The 18,905-nt window shown below is 38.5% G+C and overlaps 1 protein-coding gene across 1 annotated transcript; it reads right to left on the reverse strand.

Annotated features, from left to right (window-relative positions):
- Positions 1-12,308: 12,308 nt before the first annotated feature.
- LOC123973882 lies at positions 12,309-17,300 on the reverse strand. Its single transcript, XM_046054239.1, has 6 exons — positions 17,163-17,300; positions 16,550-16,820; positions 15,741-15,869; positions 14,905-15,060; positions 14,733-14,764; positions 12,309-13,060 (listed from the first exon to the last, which is right to left on the reverse strand). Exons 2-6 carry the CDS (start codon positions 16,818-16,820, stop codon positions 12,773-12,775), a joined length of 876 nt encoding a protein of 291 aa, XP_045910195.1. The 5' UTR covers positions 17,163-17,300; the 3' UTR covers positions 12,309-12,772.
- Between the last annotated feature and the right edge of the window lie 1,605 nt (positions 17,301-18,905).

Raw genomic sequence — 18,905 nt, forward strand, 5'->3', positions numbered from 1 at the left:
GGATCTGACGTTTTCCTGTACTCGTCCGTTCTGGTGGCATCGTGGTGTTCCTGCAGTGTTGTCTGTCAAGGTCAAGGTATTCTTTCATGGCCCCCCAGATCTTTGTTTGCTTTGCTGTGTTGGGGAACTCTGAAAAATGCTTAATTTATTAATTAATGTAGTTTGACATGAATGAGTTTATTATGTAAGTTACAAAATACATTTGATGCTGTTCTCTGTCCCACCTTTTCCATGGACACTGTGCTGCAGTCTAAACTACTGCAAAATGGGGGGGAAAAACACCTGAAGAGACACATTTATGCAGAGAAGCTTTTCTTTGTGAATCTTGTAATGTGTGTGTAAAACTGGACATTAACTTTCATTTAGTTTGTTGTTTGGAGAACTGAATATTTCATTATCTTGGATTTGACCCAGGCTTCCCTAGAATCACAGTGAGCTTATATGGTATATATTTTTGTATATCTATGTTGTTTGTCTGTGTTTGCCAAAGTGATAGTAATGGAAAAACTAGTTTAGTGTTGGGTTTGTGGCTGCAGAACTGTTCTGCTAATCTTAATGTAAGGGATAAACATGTAATAATGCTGTTGTTATTCATACTGAGCTGCAGCTCTCCTCTCCCTTCCAAACACTAGCTACCCTCCAGGCAGTCAGTGGACATAAAGTTGTTCCTGTGATGTAGAGACAGAGCTCAGTTAAAACTTTATACTTTTGTTACAGATTAATAACTCACCACTCTGAAACTCTCGCTCCAGTCCATGTTGCCAAGCTGGTCGGCAACATGTAGCCTACAGCTGAACCGAAGCCGTGTTTACCGGCTTCTCATGACCCGCCCTTCTCTGCTTCTGATTGGCTAGTAGTCCTTAACTAGGAACTGCACATGTGCAACTCCTAACAAAGATCATTTAGAGACAAGATGTATCACTCCATAGCTAAAACTAAGTCTTCAACACAGGGTGAAAACAGGACCTTCAGCAATGTGCAGTATGAGAAAAATATGGTGTTTTTTGAAAATTAAACCATGTAAACCTGTTCTGGTACAACCCCTAAATAAGATTTTGAACCTGAAAATGAGCATAATACCACCTCTTTAATTCATTCAGACCTGTGATGTGTGTTCTTCTTGATACTGAAGGAGATGTTGTTATTGTTGTCATCTGGCAGATTACTGTGTGGATTACTGCCTTGCATGGCTTCTTGTTTCTTGGTTGTAAAGTAGTAATACTGTGCGTGTGGTGATCCTGATGCGCATGTTTTATGCATAATCTGCCTGTTCTGCTTTGGCTGCTGCAGCGGCACCTGTGACTGGCAGACTCATCTCTTGTCTGAGTTATCTGGAGAGAATAACAGTCCCTGTCATAGGTACACCATAAGGTGTAAATACAAGACAGCAAAACCACAAATTAGTACGTGAATATTTTAGTGATATTATAAATGTGGTATTTTTAGTAGGTAGTTACTATACCAGCACATATAAGTCCAAACAGAGTAAATATAGAGACAACAATATGAACAATATTACTGATTATATTACTCAGTGATGTCCTTTTCACTGCTATACATAACCGCTGCAGAGGTGCACTCTATTCACCAGAGAACAATCTAGAAAGGTCTAAAGTGGCAGTACACTGACGGCAGCATTCAATTTGCAGGCTGGTGGTCTTTTACACATGCATGTCAGACACCCACACAACACCATAGCTCCCACACAGAGCACCAGCAAACCCAAATGAATAGAGAGAGAGAGAACATTTTCTTGACCCTTTGAGCCAGCTCAAATATGAAGCCATGGAAAATCAATGTTAATGATAGTTAACACTGATTTGAGTAAGTGAATTGTTTTAACAAGAAATAGTCATCTGTGTTCCCACTGGACAACATCTCACTTCTGTAAGTTTTTGATCAAATAAATAAATCATTTAACAACTAATCTGACATAGAAATACTGCTGGCAAATCAAGAGAAGAGTTCGGCATTTTTAAAGTTAGAAGTAGTCTATACTACACAGAATGTCAACACTAACTCTTTTTGTATTTGGACAATTTTCTATCATGGTAAATGTAAACAACTGTTGAATGTCATAGTTCTCTGCATGCCAGTCTGCCTCCAGTCATTTTCTGAATGGTGGCGCTAAAATAAATAGCTGGCTGCATTGTCGAAAGGCACTGGTGATACCAAACTGGAGCTTGTTTAAAGGTAGGTGGTGTGTGCATGGTACAAGTAGCAAGCTAACATACTGTTTAAGGTTTGGTCAGGCTGACAGCGAATTGAATTTCAGAGCGCAATTACATGTACAAGCAATGAAAAGATGCAAATTCTCCCTAATTGCACAAATCTCAGGGCTTTATTCCAGTTCATAATATACAGAAACAAGAAGGGTCTGGAGGAAAGACAGCAGAAGGAACTTGAATTCTCATTAGAGATATGCGTCATTAGAGGGGGGAAAAAATCCTCACTATAGAAAAGCAAATTGGTGAAGACATGGCTAATCATTCTGCAAGACCATTATCAGCTCTAATTTCAAATGTCACAGTGAGAGGAATTAGATCTACAAATGGCAGTAATGCCTGAAGAAGGTTTCAGCAGCAGCTTTCTAGCCCTTTTCTGCATTGTTAATTTCAGAGGGCCTTTTCTGACAATATGTCTTCATTGCTGCATTATGTCCCAAATCCACAGGGGCTCCTGCCAGACAGCTGTGGCTATTCCAAAAGAAAATCAGCTTTGACGGGGAAACAAAAGGAGCCAAAGGGCAGTAAAAATGCTGAAGTTGAGGTTTGCTTTTACTCAGATTGTATCTCTTTTCCTTTTTTCTTTTCCCCCTCAAACAACCCCCTGCTGTCTAGAGATAACAGTGGTACAGTTCAGTCTGGGAGATGGCAAAGTCATGGGGAGATGGGAGGTGACTACAGAGAAAGTGTTGCAAAATATCCTACAGTGCAGTCAGCTTAACAGTGGTTATTTTGTGAAAATACAGTATTATCCAGGCTCTCGGCCTGTATATGTCCCTTTATAAAGTGGCTGTATTTCAACCCAAGTTGTTCTTTTGCAATACAGGGCAGTTTTTGTTGGGCTGCATTAATGCTGCTTTGAGGGGAAGCCTGGTAGGATTGAATGAGATCACAGGAAGGCTGACATGCTTTATGACCATGGATCATTGGCTAACATTTGAGTTACATAAGAACAACCATTTCTACACCAAGTGTTTCAGAGATGATACCAGACAGGAGAGGGGAGTGAGATTGTGAAATGAGCAGTGTAGCAATAACTCACATCACCTCTTGTCTTTAGGGAATGAAGTATTTGGGAAGGAGAGTTTTAGAAATACAAGTACACAGATTTTCTTTTTTTTTCCTCTACTACTTTCAGCTCATACAGGGATCATGTCAAGGACTGTTATTGCCTCCATCCTTGTAACTTAATTGGATTTTACTCTTGGTGCTCATACTCTTGTCTCAAAATGAGGCTCCTACTTTAGACTGCAATGTCATTTTCAAGTAATCTGAAATATGAAATCAAACAGGAAATATAATGTTCTTAAAGGTCACCTGCACTTCTTCTAAAATGTGGTAATGTGCTTCAACTTTGCAAGCCATTGAATGAATGAGTGTTTAATATACTCTCACTTCTGTAGCAAACTGGTGAATTAGCCAGTTGACCAACCTGTAAATTGGTCTGGTTTTATGCCTAAATTTTAAATATATCTTCTGTGTTGAATGAATATAACATTTAGCACATGAGTATGTGAGTTAGAAATACAACAAAAGATCCAGAAGAGACATACAGGAGGGTGGCAGGCCGAGTCTTTAAATTACAGGCACAGCCAGAGGCCCTTCATCAATCCTACAGTGAGGGGTTTCTGCGTGGGCAGGAGTGCTTCTATATTTCCGCGCACTCTCACGAAAGAAGAAACTGATGACTCACATTCTGTATATAAAACTGTGCATACGAACCATTGATAAATATGGCTCCAGTTGTGCCACCAGTCAAAAACTCCTCAATAAGCTCTCTAAAACCACTACAGAAACTTCTTGATGCACACATTCCTGCAAACAAGTAAACCACAGAGCGGCACACACTGAAAGGAGCAGCCAGCAGGTTCAATGACACATCAGCAATGGCAACAAGCATCAGTGAGCAATGCAAGAAAAGCTTGGGAAAAAAAGGGAAAAGTGGTTTTATTGCCTCTATTTTGGCGACATTTTGCAGGGGGCCCCGGCCTCTGAAATATTGTTGCTTGTTATTTGAACTCATTTATGTAGTTGAAGATTAAACAAAGCAGTTAAATTCTTCCCGCCACAACAGGCCCATTTACATTCCTCTCTCCATCCATATTATAAAACAGGTTTGGATTGGTTTCACTAATTACACTCTGTCAATACTTAGAATGAGATGTCTTAGATTGGAATACCAGGGTAAAGTTTTTTTCTACTAAAACACTAAATATTTATTAACCACTATTTGTATAATCACTTTCTCAGTTATGTAGCTGTGCATGCTTATTTTGCTCTCCTGCCACTGTCTTTAAATACTCACAAACCTGTACGTGTATCATGTCCTCAAGGGAAAAATTCCTTGAAATATTTGTAAAGATACCCAGTGTAAGTTCAGGAAAGTAAGAGTAGAACATACATAATCATGAGGGTGCACAAGCTGGGACGATTAAAGAGTTTTAGTGCCAAAGAACCTACATGCTCCATGATTTATCAGAAAGAAATCTAAATGATGGGAAACAGACACAGTGCTGCTGTAGAAGACCTTGCACCAAATGAAATATAGCTAAAAACACGTATGTCTTCCGGGTTTCTACAGTACGCCAAAAGGTCAATATTCTACTGTACAAAAGGTTAAAGTGAGGTTACCAAATGATTTACTCTTATCATATCATCCTTGTGGCCATACTGCTAGCGATAGCTTTATCTTCCTGACCTCTCAGTGGAACCCCTAACAACATTATTTGGCTCAATTAAACTGACATTTGAAACTTTGCCTCAGTCTCATATTATCCCATTTTAAGCCACGGCTGCATGTACACACAATCATCTGTGTGCAGCAACCAATTTGCAATTCAGCCCTATCTCTGTAGCTTGGAGGAATGATTCATTTTCATTATTTTCAAAGCCAAATGCTGCCTGTCTGCTTATTGTTTTGCCGATAAACCAGGGCTGGCTCGCCCTCAAAAGACTGTTTAATGTTCAGGCTATTTTATTTAAGCTTTCATCATTGGTGCTATATCATTTCCCCCATCATTAAAAAAAGGGCCATTAAGCAGATGTGTTCACATCCAGGAACCAAGCACATGATCAGACCCTGAGCTCTCCTCTTCTGACCCTTATCTCACTCCATACAGGTGTCAGACCACAAACACTGCAACTCAAACACATCATCCCCGCACGGAGCCTGCTTCCTTTTATTTGTACAGCTGAAGCCCCGTTCGCCTTGGTTCAAAGGCATTCATGATGCACTTTATTAGCGAACAGAAGAGGGACCTTTGCAGTCAGACAACCATGAGAAAATCAAGTAAAATAAACATGTGTCCTTGTTTTGACCCCTAATGCTTTCACTCATTCACTGCGGACATATCTTTAACTAAGTGCTTTGGGCTGTTTGATTTTCAGGCTCACACATATAGTAAGATCTCCCATGACTTGAAAGTCACCTCTCTCACAGTAAATAGATTTTTTGTTTTCAACCAAGCAAGGAACTTCAATAAGTTCCTGTTAAACAGGCATAAAAAGAATGATGTAAGTAAACCTGGAGAGCCTTCTGATAGAAAGCAACACATACAAACGTGGAATAACATAGTAGCTGTTTATGGCTTTGTGCAGCACTGACTTAGCGTGAGGCATGCATATGTTAAATTTAAGGAATGCTGGTTAGAAATTTTGTCTGACTTTTTCATATCACCATGTCACATGACATTAAAACCCAGCGGGAGCAAGGCGGCTGCAGTTGCTTTACTCTGGCTACACCAGGTGGGAACCACATTATGCCTGATCACAATGTGTCCAACTTGACGGCAGTATTTTTATACCCCGCATCTGCAGTCGCTGGCAGCTCATGTTTGACTATCAAGGCGCCAAAAGTCAGCTGCAGTCTGCAACGCACCTAATATCACCTTTTAAGTTGATATGACGAACATTTGGAATCACTTTTCTGATCACCGGGGAGAGTCTAATGAGAGTCTAATGTTCACTCTGCTTTTATCTCTACTTTTTGCTCCACCGCCTCCAGAAGAAATGCAGAAATGCTCCACTATTTTCACCTGCTAGTCGCTATCTTCATATGCTGTTTGATGCTGGATAGTGTATCGGAATATTTTTGCTCAAAATCGCTGCCTGATGTGTCTGATATCATATATATCATGTATACGAGAAGAGTGAGTGAAACAAAACGGTCATTCGATTCTGCAAAACTGAAACAATGAGTTAAAACTCTTGCTGAGAGGAATAGCAGAGTTTGGTGATCATTTTCTGTAGGTTTATCACTAGAAGTGTCATCGTTTAAAAGTAGTTGAGTGCTCCACTGAACAGAGAAATTCTAATTAGATTTTCTTTTCACTTCCATCGAATGAACACGTTTTAACTTAGGTGAAGATTTGAGAATGAGGTATTTTAGTTTAGAATAATAGTTTGAATCTTACTCATACTTTCCAACACCATAAAGTACAAACCCACACACATGGAATCAGCATCCATCTGTCAAATGTGTGGCTGACGAAGCAGAACATGAAAAACAAGTCAATGTCAAGAAACAACCTCATCATCAAAGCTAACCTCACATAACAGAATGTCTGTTAAGCATTTAACCACAACAGAGCACAGACAGAGCGAAACCCAGGATCCGTACGGAGCAGTTCTTGTGAGATACATTGGACCCAGAACAGCATGACAAACAGCTGCTCCGCATTTGCACCCCAAGCCAAATAAACACTGAAACACGTTCCAACTAAACTTTATAAGCAACATTGGCTTTCTATCCGGCAAGGGCGAATGTAATTCAGTCAGCTGTAAAAGTCCACCATCATAAATCAATTTGGCGTTCTTTAAGGCTTTAAAGCTATCAACAGTCATCTTTGATCCACCCTGTCTGCAGAGCACATGTCCCATTTTCTATTGTTCACAGAAGATCAGAATCCCTTTGTCTTTTGAAATTAAGATGTTGAAATCAGCACTAATGGAAGCTGGGGTTGTGCAGTTACATAAATATTTAATTGTAATAGATGTTCTGTTATGTTGTACACATTTTTAGCCATGCTAGCAGTGGGTGCATTGGAAAGCAATGTCGGTGCAATCCCTCCTATACCTCAACAGGTACTGGAAGGATTACCAATTACCAATACTTATATTACTATTATTACAATAATTACATGTCAGCTTCAGCAGTTCTTTTTATTTGGTGCTGCCATAATGCTAAGCTAAGATGGCGAACAGGATAAACATTACCTGCTAAACATCAGCACGCTAGCCTTGTCATTGTGAGCATGTTAGCATGCTAATGTTAGCACTGAGCTCAAAGCACTGCTGCCACACACAGCGGCACGGCTGTTGACTTCTAGTCTTGTAGTGGCATTTTGTGTTTCTGTTATGAACTGAGAATGAAAACAACTACTTTGAGAGGCTCTAACAGGCTCCACATTTTTGTGCTACACAGGATTTTATGTTATTTGAAGCTTTTTGTGCACTGTGCTTATTGCAAGAGGACCTAATTTACTATCAGCTGTAGAGACCTGTGTCTTCTTGCATTATAGAAAACACAACCTGTTAGTGTGAGGGGAAACACACAAAATATTTTTCAGCTTTTGACAAAGTACAGAATCTTGTTGAAACTGTTGAGCTAATAATACACATACTTTCCATCTTGTTGTAGTTGAATCTGCTGAGTTTTCATTTCACTGTCTGTGGGATTTTTCAGTTGCTGGGACTTTATCATGTTGCTTTCTATAGGCTATTTGTGTTAGGCCAATGGAGGTCTCAGATTTCCCATACATGTGTCTCCTCGTGACATGACCTCAAATTCCAGCATCTTGAGCCCAAACCCTTATTACATGAACTAAGCCATCCAGCATTAAGTATTTAATGAATCACATCCTAATGTTTATCATTTACCTAATTAGCTTTATTTACTGCATGCCCATTGGTTTCTTCTTAACCTTTTTTTATTTTTTCTAATAACGGACTGTGAATTAAAAGTGCCCAGTTTTATACATAAAAACAGGCTTCTGTTTTCACACCAGGGTGCTGCTGATTTGACAAAAAGAAGACAGGTAGAGACATAGATGATACACGTCCTCATACCTAAACGACAAAACAGGTCAGTTGTCAATAGTCCCAAAACAACATATATGACCATTTTCAAGAACGACTTATAGGCTTACAGTATGTACGTTGGAAAGTAGAACATATGACTAATCCCCAAAGCGTTATATACGAATAAAACCGTATATATGGGTCATAATAAGCTGCTGAATAATTGACCAATTTGGCCGATGGGCTGCAATTAACCTAGAGGATGACATGTTTGTCCCTCAGGATGGAATGAGCTGAAATTTTAGCCTTTGATTCAGTGCGACACTGTATGAATAAAGACTGTTATGTAGAAAAAGTGAAAGAATTGTGTGCGGTCCACCTCCGCAAATACACAGAACAAAACAACACATTTTAGTAAACTCTCAGCAGTTGTTTATAGAGGAACAGAATTTATGGGCATAAATCCGCCTTGTCCTGCTTGAACCTGAACACGCAATGCACAAAATAGGATTGAGTATGAACGCACATCCACTCTATAGATGTTGAAAATGAAAACCTATATGCCTGGACGTTCCATAAGCACATGTAGTATGCGTGACACAAACAAAATGAAGGAAGTGATATGACACTTGAGACCCGACGACAATCTCTCAGGGTATTCATGTCTACCCTCTTTTCCACTCCAGGCTATTTCTGAACCCGTTTACATCAAGCGGTGTTATTTTGGGAGGCATGGGGGACTGTTGTGCTTTGTTTGTTTGTTTGTGTGTTTGTGTGTGTTGGAGTAATTCTAAAACACATTACCAAATGTAAAAATGGGACATACTTTGCTCACCCTTAGATGGTGAAACCAGCTTTACCATCTCCAAACCCACAATCTTCCATTCCAAAGAAAACACACATTGTGATTCTTACAGACAATTAAGACCAGTGCTGAATATTTAGTCAAATTGTTCAACAACTCCTTCACCTGTAACTAGATCCACCACTATGACTGCTGAAAAACACAGCATTTAACTCATCTATCATTTTATATATAATTGGATTAAATAAAACTGGTAATCTAACTAAATGGATGAGGCCATTCAATATTCTATATTTTTCTGTCAACAAATCCCATTACAAGACAAAAAACAATAATGAATTCATCCTAATAAGTGTTAATAAGTGTCTGTCTATTCAAAGCCTGATCTATCTTATTCCATATTCTTCCATGTCATACACCTCCACAGCTCCCACCAAATGTATATTAATTCACCACTGAAAGTCTCCAACTGCTAACCCCTGCTTGAATTATGTTTATTAAATACTACAGTGCCCAGCTGTTTTAGGAAATGACTTGAATGCATGATCTCAAGGTCATATAATGTTTTCTGTGGTGCAGTGGCTCAGTAAATGGGATTGAACAGGATTCAAGAGCAGAACAAGCCCTGGCAATACTGTGAGATAATGGCTATAATGCCTTCCTAATAGGCAAAACACAGGGCAGATTGAAAACTACAAGTTTGTTTGTGAAAAATATAAAATCAATATTGTCTTATAACAACAGACAACCTTTAATTAAATGTTATTATACTATGATTCCCTTACAAACTGTGACAACGAGTCAGGTTTTCTCAATACACTTCCTCATTAACTGTGTGTTTATCTGTGGGGATTAACTTGTTTATTCTTTTTGCTGCAAATGTCAACCCGATTTTATGATTTCACATACTTTGAATACACAACGTGTATGTCTATATGTGCTTGTATTAATGATGATGTGTTAAGTTTGTTCACACGCAGTCAAGTTATGGAGACTCTCCACCAATTTGGGGACAAACGACTGGTCCTCACAAGTTAATTAACCATTAACCTTGGCTTGTGGGTAAGGTTAGTGTTGGGGATTGGTTATAATAAACCTTCTATTAATTGATTCTTTTTTATAATAAGCGTAAAAACCTTACAACATGAACATGTCAGCAAACAGTTGCCCACACTTCCAGCAGATGTGGAGCAACATTGGCAGTGGAGTGGTGTGGCCACCTAATGAATGTAGATCCAATATACTCTCTCCTTTTTAGCTTTGTTTTGATCTGCCCCAACCATTGAGGAAGAAATCTGGCTCTTTAGCTGCTAAATGCTCCGCTACATTCAGCTAGTTGCTGTCCTTTTTTCTGGTGTAGGTAATGTACAGCGGGTTTGTCAGCTGGAAACTCAAACAATGAGTTAAAAGATGCTAAAGTAAAATGCTTAGTGGTGCACAAGGCCACTGCCTGGCATACCCGCAGAAGTTTTGTGTTTGTAGTATAAAAGATTTAGTATATACTAGTGAAGATTCCTATTTTTAATCTATTTTTATTTGTGGCTACAGTGGTATTTAAAAGGATCACAAATGGGAAGTTGTACAATTACATGGAAACGTATCAACACTGTTAGTGTGCAAAGCAGTGTGATATCTAGCTCCACTCAGTCCTGATACTTTACAGCCTGAATTCATTAGGAATCCAACCCTTTATCTTTACTACTGAAGAGGATTTTTGACATGATTGGACACCCTTGTAAATACACAAGACAAGCATGCCTGCTAATAGCCTGCTGTTAAAACAAATACTGTTGAGCTGGCCTCCTGCCTGTGTAATAGATACCCCTTTTTCACCGCCGGGTTGCATTCGCTGTCTGGCCTGGCAGGGGTTCATGTTTCGAAAGCTTGGCAGTGCAGTGGCATGTGAAAAATGTTCCCCCATATTGGGACGGCAGAAGAAAAGTAGAACAATTAGGGCATGTTAACGTATCCTGATGTTTAGTGCCACCATGGCGCCAACACGTGAGACAGAAGGCTTTACTAATGGTGAGTATGCAGGACATGCAGTAACTAACGCTGTCAAAATGTCACTTGAAATCTAAAATGTATAAGTCCAGCTGATCAACAGTATTTCATTAACAGTTCTGCTATAGTCTGTTGGGGGATTTATCTTCAAAAGAGGTAAGATCCATAAAGATGCTAAAGAAATATAGTATATGGTAGGGAGGAAAGCGCACAGTTCACATGAGGTGCACGACTATGTTTGTCATTCACTGTCCAAAATGGGCCAGCACTAATCCTGCTGCCATTTTATGATCTACCAAGTGCGTCAGACTATTTCCATTCCAATGCACACTTAGTCCACACCTCCAGTGCTCCTTGGTCCAAAGCCAGGTGCCCAAGGCCTTTTTCCAAGGCAGAGAGACGGGGAGGGGGTTACTGTAAGCAAGTCAAAATATTCATATTCACCTGTCACTAATTCCAAGTAGCAAGAAAGAGCAGAAGCAGTTGCATGTCATCTAACAATTAACCCAGGTCTGGTATCAATTACCAGTTAAGCTAACTTATTTTCCAATTAAATTGAATATATATTTTCATTTTATTTCATTTGATGCCACTGGAGAAAGACACAAAGAAGGACAATGGTGCGTAGCTTTAAGAGCTGATGGCAGGATCATACCAAACTTATGGACTCATTTGGTTAACAGCATGCATACACTGTCTAGGGTTGGGGTCAAACTGTTTTCTTAGATGCTTGCTTAAAACCTAAAAATATTGTGTTACAATTGTGACCTCTAGTGGCTTGGTAGATTGTGTGCAACATGCATTGGTCTACTCATTAAGTAGAATCTAATTTACAAATGTCTCCCAATGACAAATTAACACCTTCAGCATGTTATTTTACTGAGGTACTGAGAAAACTAGGATTTTTATTTTTCCATAATTGCAGAAATTGATTACCACAAAATAGTACGACTGTGTTTCTGGAGGAAGCTTAAGAAGGCCAAATTCCCACGCCAAGTTCTTGTCAGCTTTTACAGAGGAGCAATAGAAAGCATGCTGACTGGAAACATCACAAACTGGCACGGGATGTGCACGGCCCAGGACCGGAGGGCTCTGCAGCGGGTGATTAAAACTGCTCAGAAGATCATTGGTACCCATCTCCCGAGCATCAGTGATATCGGTGAGGTGTGAGTGACAATAAACCTACCTACCAATCCTTAGTTATAACCCTTGAAAAACACTACTGGGTGTTTCCATGTGCTAAAAAAGAAAGCTGGTGGATTTTAAACATTTTATTTAAAATATTAATTAGAAACATTTTATTTATTCATTTAATTAAACTTAATTTAACCATCTCTTTTAACTGGTCAAAGAAGGCAGCCAAACAGCATTTAAAAGTTACATTGACACACATTTGATAATACAACACATTAAAACATCTTCCAAGACACCTATACACACACACAGAATATTGAGCCTATGGGAAACATCAGTCCTCCTTAAGGACGAAGGCGAACACAACTTGAACTCCGCAAGTGGTACCAGCAGCTCTGACTGGAGAATCTTTTGTAAGGTGTTTCATGTTGAGGTTGCACAATATGAACAGGCAGCTTTTCCTAACTTGGGAATAACTCTGGGGACATTAAAAAGCAGCAGCCTGCAGACTGTTTTTGGTAAATAACCGCAAAGTTAAGGGGTCTAAAAAAGGTAAGTGGGTGATTTGCACAGCTTCCACTGTTGTTTACCTCAGTTTGTTGGTAATTTGTTTGAGCTGTGGATAGGTCTCGAGAACATCAGGCAGTTTGAGAACTTCAAGAAAATCAGAGCAGGACTTTTGACCGTTACCAATCACTTGATCGATCAGGTCAGTGACAGTTGTTTCTGGCAGTGAGATATGTTTAATTTTGTGATACTGTCTGTCTGTGATGATATGTTTGGCATGCAGATGCTGCAGAATGAAGGAGTGATCTGCCTTCAGGCAATCAATGAGTTCCACCTTGTGCTCAATGATCATTTTCACAGCACGGCCCTGTAAAAGACAGCAGGGTTGGTTTGTCAATACTAAACAAATGAATGTTTTGGGGTTTATTAATCCGTGTATGAATGGTTCTTTCATTATTTCGTTTCAAAACCAAATCGGAAAAACAAGTAGTTTTTTCTGTTTTACAACCAAAATGGAAAAAACGATAAACAAAAAAACAGACATCTGTTTTGTTTTTCTGTTTTAAACCCATAACTGAAAACAAAGAAGCTGTGTTTTGTTCTATGTTTGACCGGTGTTGTATCCCTACAACCCGTTCTCACTCCCGACTCCTCACATGACGGTAAAGGCAGGTATATAATATTTTACAGAAAAGACTAAGGACGTGGTTGGGGTGAATGGAGGGCCAGAACCCGGACTTTGAAGCAGTAGACCAGTCCAGTGTGAAACAAAAAGTCAGTATTACATACAGTCCCCTCCAAAAGTATTTGTTTTTCACTGAAGACATTTGGGTTTAAGATCAAAAGATGAGTATCAGGTAGTAGCCTAGAGAGGCTGAACGAAAATCACCCGACCCTTTTAATCATGTATGATTCGTTAATATAGAGCTTCCCGAATTAACTAATAACAGTTCATGTTTGCTGTGTACCATTGGATGTACTGACAACTATCACTGAATTAATATTAAAAATAAGAAATCTTTAAAACAGGAGGATTGTCAGGAAAGGGTTCCTGTTCCAGTTGCTAGTGAGTAACAAACTGAACATTGAGTCAATAGCAGCCTCCAGTACTGCAGCTATATAAAATTGTCCTAAAAACCCACTTATGTTGATGTTCAAGCTCATCTTAACTACATTTAATCAGGCACGGCCATCGTCCAAGTGTATCTGCTGCAGGTTTACTAAGTGTAACACACAAAGCTACACAAATCGGACTCATTAAACATCAAAATCAGAACTTGTTTTTTTGTTTTTCTGATTTGGTTTTGAAACTAAATAATCAAAGAACGAACCATAGGCTACAGGGATTTTTTTGAGTGAAAGGAGTCATTTTTTCTTTTTGGAAATGTTACCTTTTGCTAGTGCGGGACAAAGTCTTGGACACCATTTTTATGTTTCAGCGTGTGGTTTGTAAGTGTGCCTGTAGAGCTTGCTTGTTTTCTTAATGTCTGACTGATCGTGAATGTATTTCTTTGCCTTGTCGATGGTGATCTGTCTAGTATGTCCTTGAGGTACTATATATATATATATATATAATTATACTGTATAAATTGAATTGCTCTTTTGTATTTTGCTTGAAGCTTTGGCAATGCTGTCATATTAACATTCATGCCAATAAAGTGAATTCGAATCCATTATTGTTTGCTCACCTTTTTCTCCCCTCTTGAATTTGCAGCCATGCTCATATATGTTAGTCTGTTAAATATGAAACTAGAGACCGTTAGCTTAGCTTAGCCTGACTGTGTGTATCAATACCAACTTTCTTTTGTCTCTATCTGGTGTCTGGTTGGGCTTTTGGGTCCAAACCTGCCTTTAATGAGTGTGTACATAGTCTCACTGCTCAGCATCACCCGAGGCAGAGGCATAGAAGGCATCCTTGAGTTTGTCCCACTCTGGGTAATTTAGGAGAAATTCCTCCAAAACAACACTAAGCTATCAATGTGCATCTTACTCTGTAAGGTAATGTTTCTACAACTGTTTTGTGAGTGTGAGTACTGTACCTGAGAGGGAGGCAGTGTCTCATCTACAGTTCCTGAAAGGAAAGCAGTGTTAGGATTTGCTGAAGTTGTATTTTATTGTTGAATCTTTTGATTAATGAATGAGAGACTGACAGAAAGCACATGCAAATAATTATATTGGACAGATCACTAGTAAGAAGTTGGCAAATGTTACCTGCACGTACTTGTACACACTTGTACTTGTGTGGTGTGTTCACACACACTGATAAATCAATATCACCCACATTGACACCAGTTATTTTATCAGCACATATTACACTGCCGCCAAGTGCAGTGTAGTTTGCATAGGGAACCTGTCCACCAATATTCCCTGAACAAGGAATGAAAAACGTGTTCAAAACATACATCAAAATACTCAAGCCAAATGTTATATATATTTCTTGTTTCAAATGTTTTACAACAAGAACAGTTACTGTGCAAACTTTACTAAAGCACTGCAATTTCAAATTCAAATTCAAATTAGCTTTATTGGCATGAATGTATAGCAACAATATTGCCAAAGCTACATATAAAGTACATGAGGACAATTAATTTCATACATTTCATTAGATAAGGAAATAAAACAGCCAAAGTTGTGTTTGTGTGTTAATACAAAATAAAATAATAATAAAAATATATAAAATATAAAAATTCCGTAAAAATTAATATTTAAATAAGTAAATAAGTAAAACAATAAGCGTATGTGTGTGTTAGTATGTTAGAAAATGAAAATAATATATTAAATTCAAATAAATAAATAAAACGGTAAGTGTGTGAGTGTGTGTGAGTGTGTAAAAAAAATAATAAATAAAAATAAAATAAAATAAGTAAATGATACAGTAACACGTGCGTGTGTGTGTGTGTGTGTGTGTGTGTGTGTGTGTGTTAAAAAATGTTTTAAATAAGTAAGTAATAAGTAAGTAAAACTAAGTAAATAATTGCAATTTATTTTACAACTTTCTTTGCATGCTTTCATACTACAGGGAATACTTGAGAAATATGAATGCTCACCAGATGAACTACTTCCAGGACCATGCGCTGTTTCAATCTTCATGTTGAGGGACTTTGCGTTTGTTAATGTTAAGTCTCTGACAGTAACAACACTATTACAATCAGCAACCACTGTCGGAGTAGATGACCCTGTAAATATTGATGACAATCATAAATGGTAACACTTTAAATATTGTACACAAAATTGTAAATAGTTGCTAAGGAAAGAGTGAGGAAGGAATCATGAATGACCTGATAATTAATGAATCACTAATAAACAGTTAGTGAATAACTCCAAATTGATGATGATTCACTCGAGAACAGACTGGGATACCCTATATTAATGAATCATTAGGCAGTCATCATAAATATAATAAATCCTTGTTGTTCCTGATTAACTCAGCTTGGGTGGCACAAAACCTATTAACGACTCCCTTAATCATTACTTTTTTTGGGCCCCCTTCAAGTGAAGTGATACATCATACTAAGCAGAAATCCCTTATTACAACTACAGTTTTTAAATTCACCAGTAAAATAAGTTACTAGTTTTGTGCTGCTCAGCAGCTGCTTCAGAGTTGATCAGGAACCACTCATTAAGTGTCAGTATGTCAGTTTACAGATATTTATTAAGTAATGGTTGCCTGGTGATTCATTAATTTAGTATCTTCCAGTATGTTTTCTAGTAAATCATCTACATAGATTTGTTCCTCACCCATTCCTCATGTACTCACAGTTTAGTTTACTGTATTGTAAAGTCGGCTTAATTGAACTCAAGTGTATGATGAGGCTCACAGACAAGAGCTGTAGGGATTTTACAGGCAGAGCTTTACCTGCAGTGTTGGGGTGGAAAAGCTGTTGCACTTGCGGGTAATGGACCTGATGCTCCTTCAGAATCTCCCAGAAGCTCTGACAGCTCTCACTTCCCTTCTGAATTATTATTTTCAAAAGCATCCTCATCTTGTCTAAGGCATCGCTTTGATTTTCTACCTCTCTGAATTCATTCCGAGATAAAATATCCCCAAACTCATTTAGGATGTAATCAGGGTCACTGGAAAGCCACTTACAGAGTTTGTCCTGCTCTGACTTCAGCTTGTCCATCATCTGCAATGAGACAGAAAACAGCACACAAGGTGACAGAGACATAAGATTTGTTTAATCCATCCAACATAATTAACTTAAAAGCATTCCAGAATCGAAAGTGACTGTGTTTTATATAATCACACACTATAAAAACATTTAAGGCCACTTAAGGCCAAAATAATAAGTGATTAAAAACGTTTACACAGTAGGCTACTGTCTATGCAGTGAAATTACAACATTTCTTTATGCAGAAATGTTAAATCACCGGCGCACTGACACTTCCTATATTTTCACTTTCTATATTTACCAGGTAAACTTGACCCACATCTGGAAAGTCTCTTCAGGACGCAACACATAGCCTACCTTTATTTGGCGTGACTTGTCGTACTGTAGCCTAGTTGGGGGAAAAAAACTGCAGGTCGGAAAATTGAATGTAAAGATGAAATATTAAAGAGTTTCCTGCTTATCGACAGAAACCGAACGCTTGCCGCCAACTGAGTTCACTTCCTCGTTGTTTCACCTACCCCAGTGGCGGACGTGACAGTGTAGGTGGAGAATAGGATGCATGGGCGTACAGCTGCGCTCCTGGTGACGCAGGCCAAATACATAATTATAGTGTAAATGGTAGGCCTCAATAATCAAAAATTACCGTCACTGTATCTGTGAAGCCATTGTTACAGGCCACTGTCGGTCGTAACGCTGTTACATGGGTCATATTTTAGTTTGAACACTGAATGAAATTCGTCATTTGAACCCTCCCCTCCACTGGCTCTTGCAAGCCCAGTTACCTTATGGGATAAAACGTACAGCTTCTTTGCTCAGTTGGTCATAATAACAAAATACATACCTGCTTGTTTAAAAAAAATAAAGGACATGGGGAAATATGTGCAATACTAGTTTGCCACTTTTGTTGCCTTCACATTCAACAGTTAATTAAATCAATAAAACAAGTCATGAGTCATGAGAAAATAGGAACCACTAATTACTTCTCCAAATATACCAGCTGTGCAGGCAGTATTGACATTTATTATTATTTATTATTTAACTGTAATCAGATTACCGTTAAAAATGTGGATTTAAAACATGAAGTGACTCATTTGTGGTACAATCATAAGCAAGTAGAAATATACAACATAGTTTCATATTGTATATAGTAAGTTACTAAAAAGGCTCATCACCAAGATCAGTTTTTCTTTAATTAAATGAAATGATTCACTTCATGACCGTTTACACTAAAACATACACAAATACAAATCAATGACACTGTTAAAATAACAAACATCCAGTCATGTTTAGTTAGCCATGGTGGTCTGTCCATTCATTAAGGGGAATCAAAGTTGACAGGATGACATTATGGTAGTGTTTGACCTCTGGTTATTAATCCCAGTCACATTGCTGCTGTCTTTGTCATGTTGGAGGTGGAAAAACAGGGTACCTGGAACCATGTAAATGATTAGTATGAGTTATCTTATGACACTTTGCAAAACTTGATATATTTCTGGTTAATACTGACTGTTGAGGCAGGAGATAAGAGATAAGATGCATTTTACCCGTGGCCGGTTCTAGCATTAAAAAGCAACAAGTGTATGAGACTTATTTGGGATGTAAGTCCACACGCTGTCCTTCAGACTGTTTGCACTTTTGTCCATGCACAACAGTTGCAGAGCAGACTGTGTGGAATCTGATGGTTGGAATGGGCCTGTACCCCCAACTTAGTTTAGAGCTTTAACATTAATATGTACAGTGGGGGAAATAAGTATTTGACCCCTTGCTGATTTTGCAGGTTTGCCCACTTACAAAGAATGCAACGATCTATAATTTTAATCATATGTACATTCTAACAGTGAAAGACAGAATCCCAAAGAAAATTCCAGAAAATCACATCATATGAATTTATTAAAATTGATAACCATCTGATGAGGAAAAACAAGTATTTGACCCCCTGGACAAACAGCATGTTAATATTTTGTAGAAAAGCCATTATTGGCCAGCACAGATGTCAAACGGTTTTTATAGTTGGTGACAAGGTTTGTGCACATTTCGGCAGGGATGTTGGCCCACTCCTCCCTGCAGACAGCCTCCAAATCATTCAGGTTCCGAGGTTGT

Source organism: Micropterus dolomieu, linkage group LG07, assembly GCF_021292245.1.
Source record: "Micropterus dolomieu isolate WLL.071019.BEF.003 ecotype Adirondacks linkage group LG07, ASM2129224v1, whole genome shotgun sequence".
NCBI lineage: Eukaryota > Metazoa > Chordata > Actinopteri > Centrarchiformes > Centrarchidae > Micropterus > Micropterus dolomieu.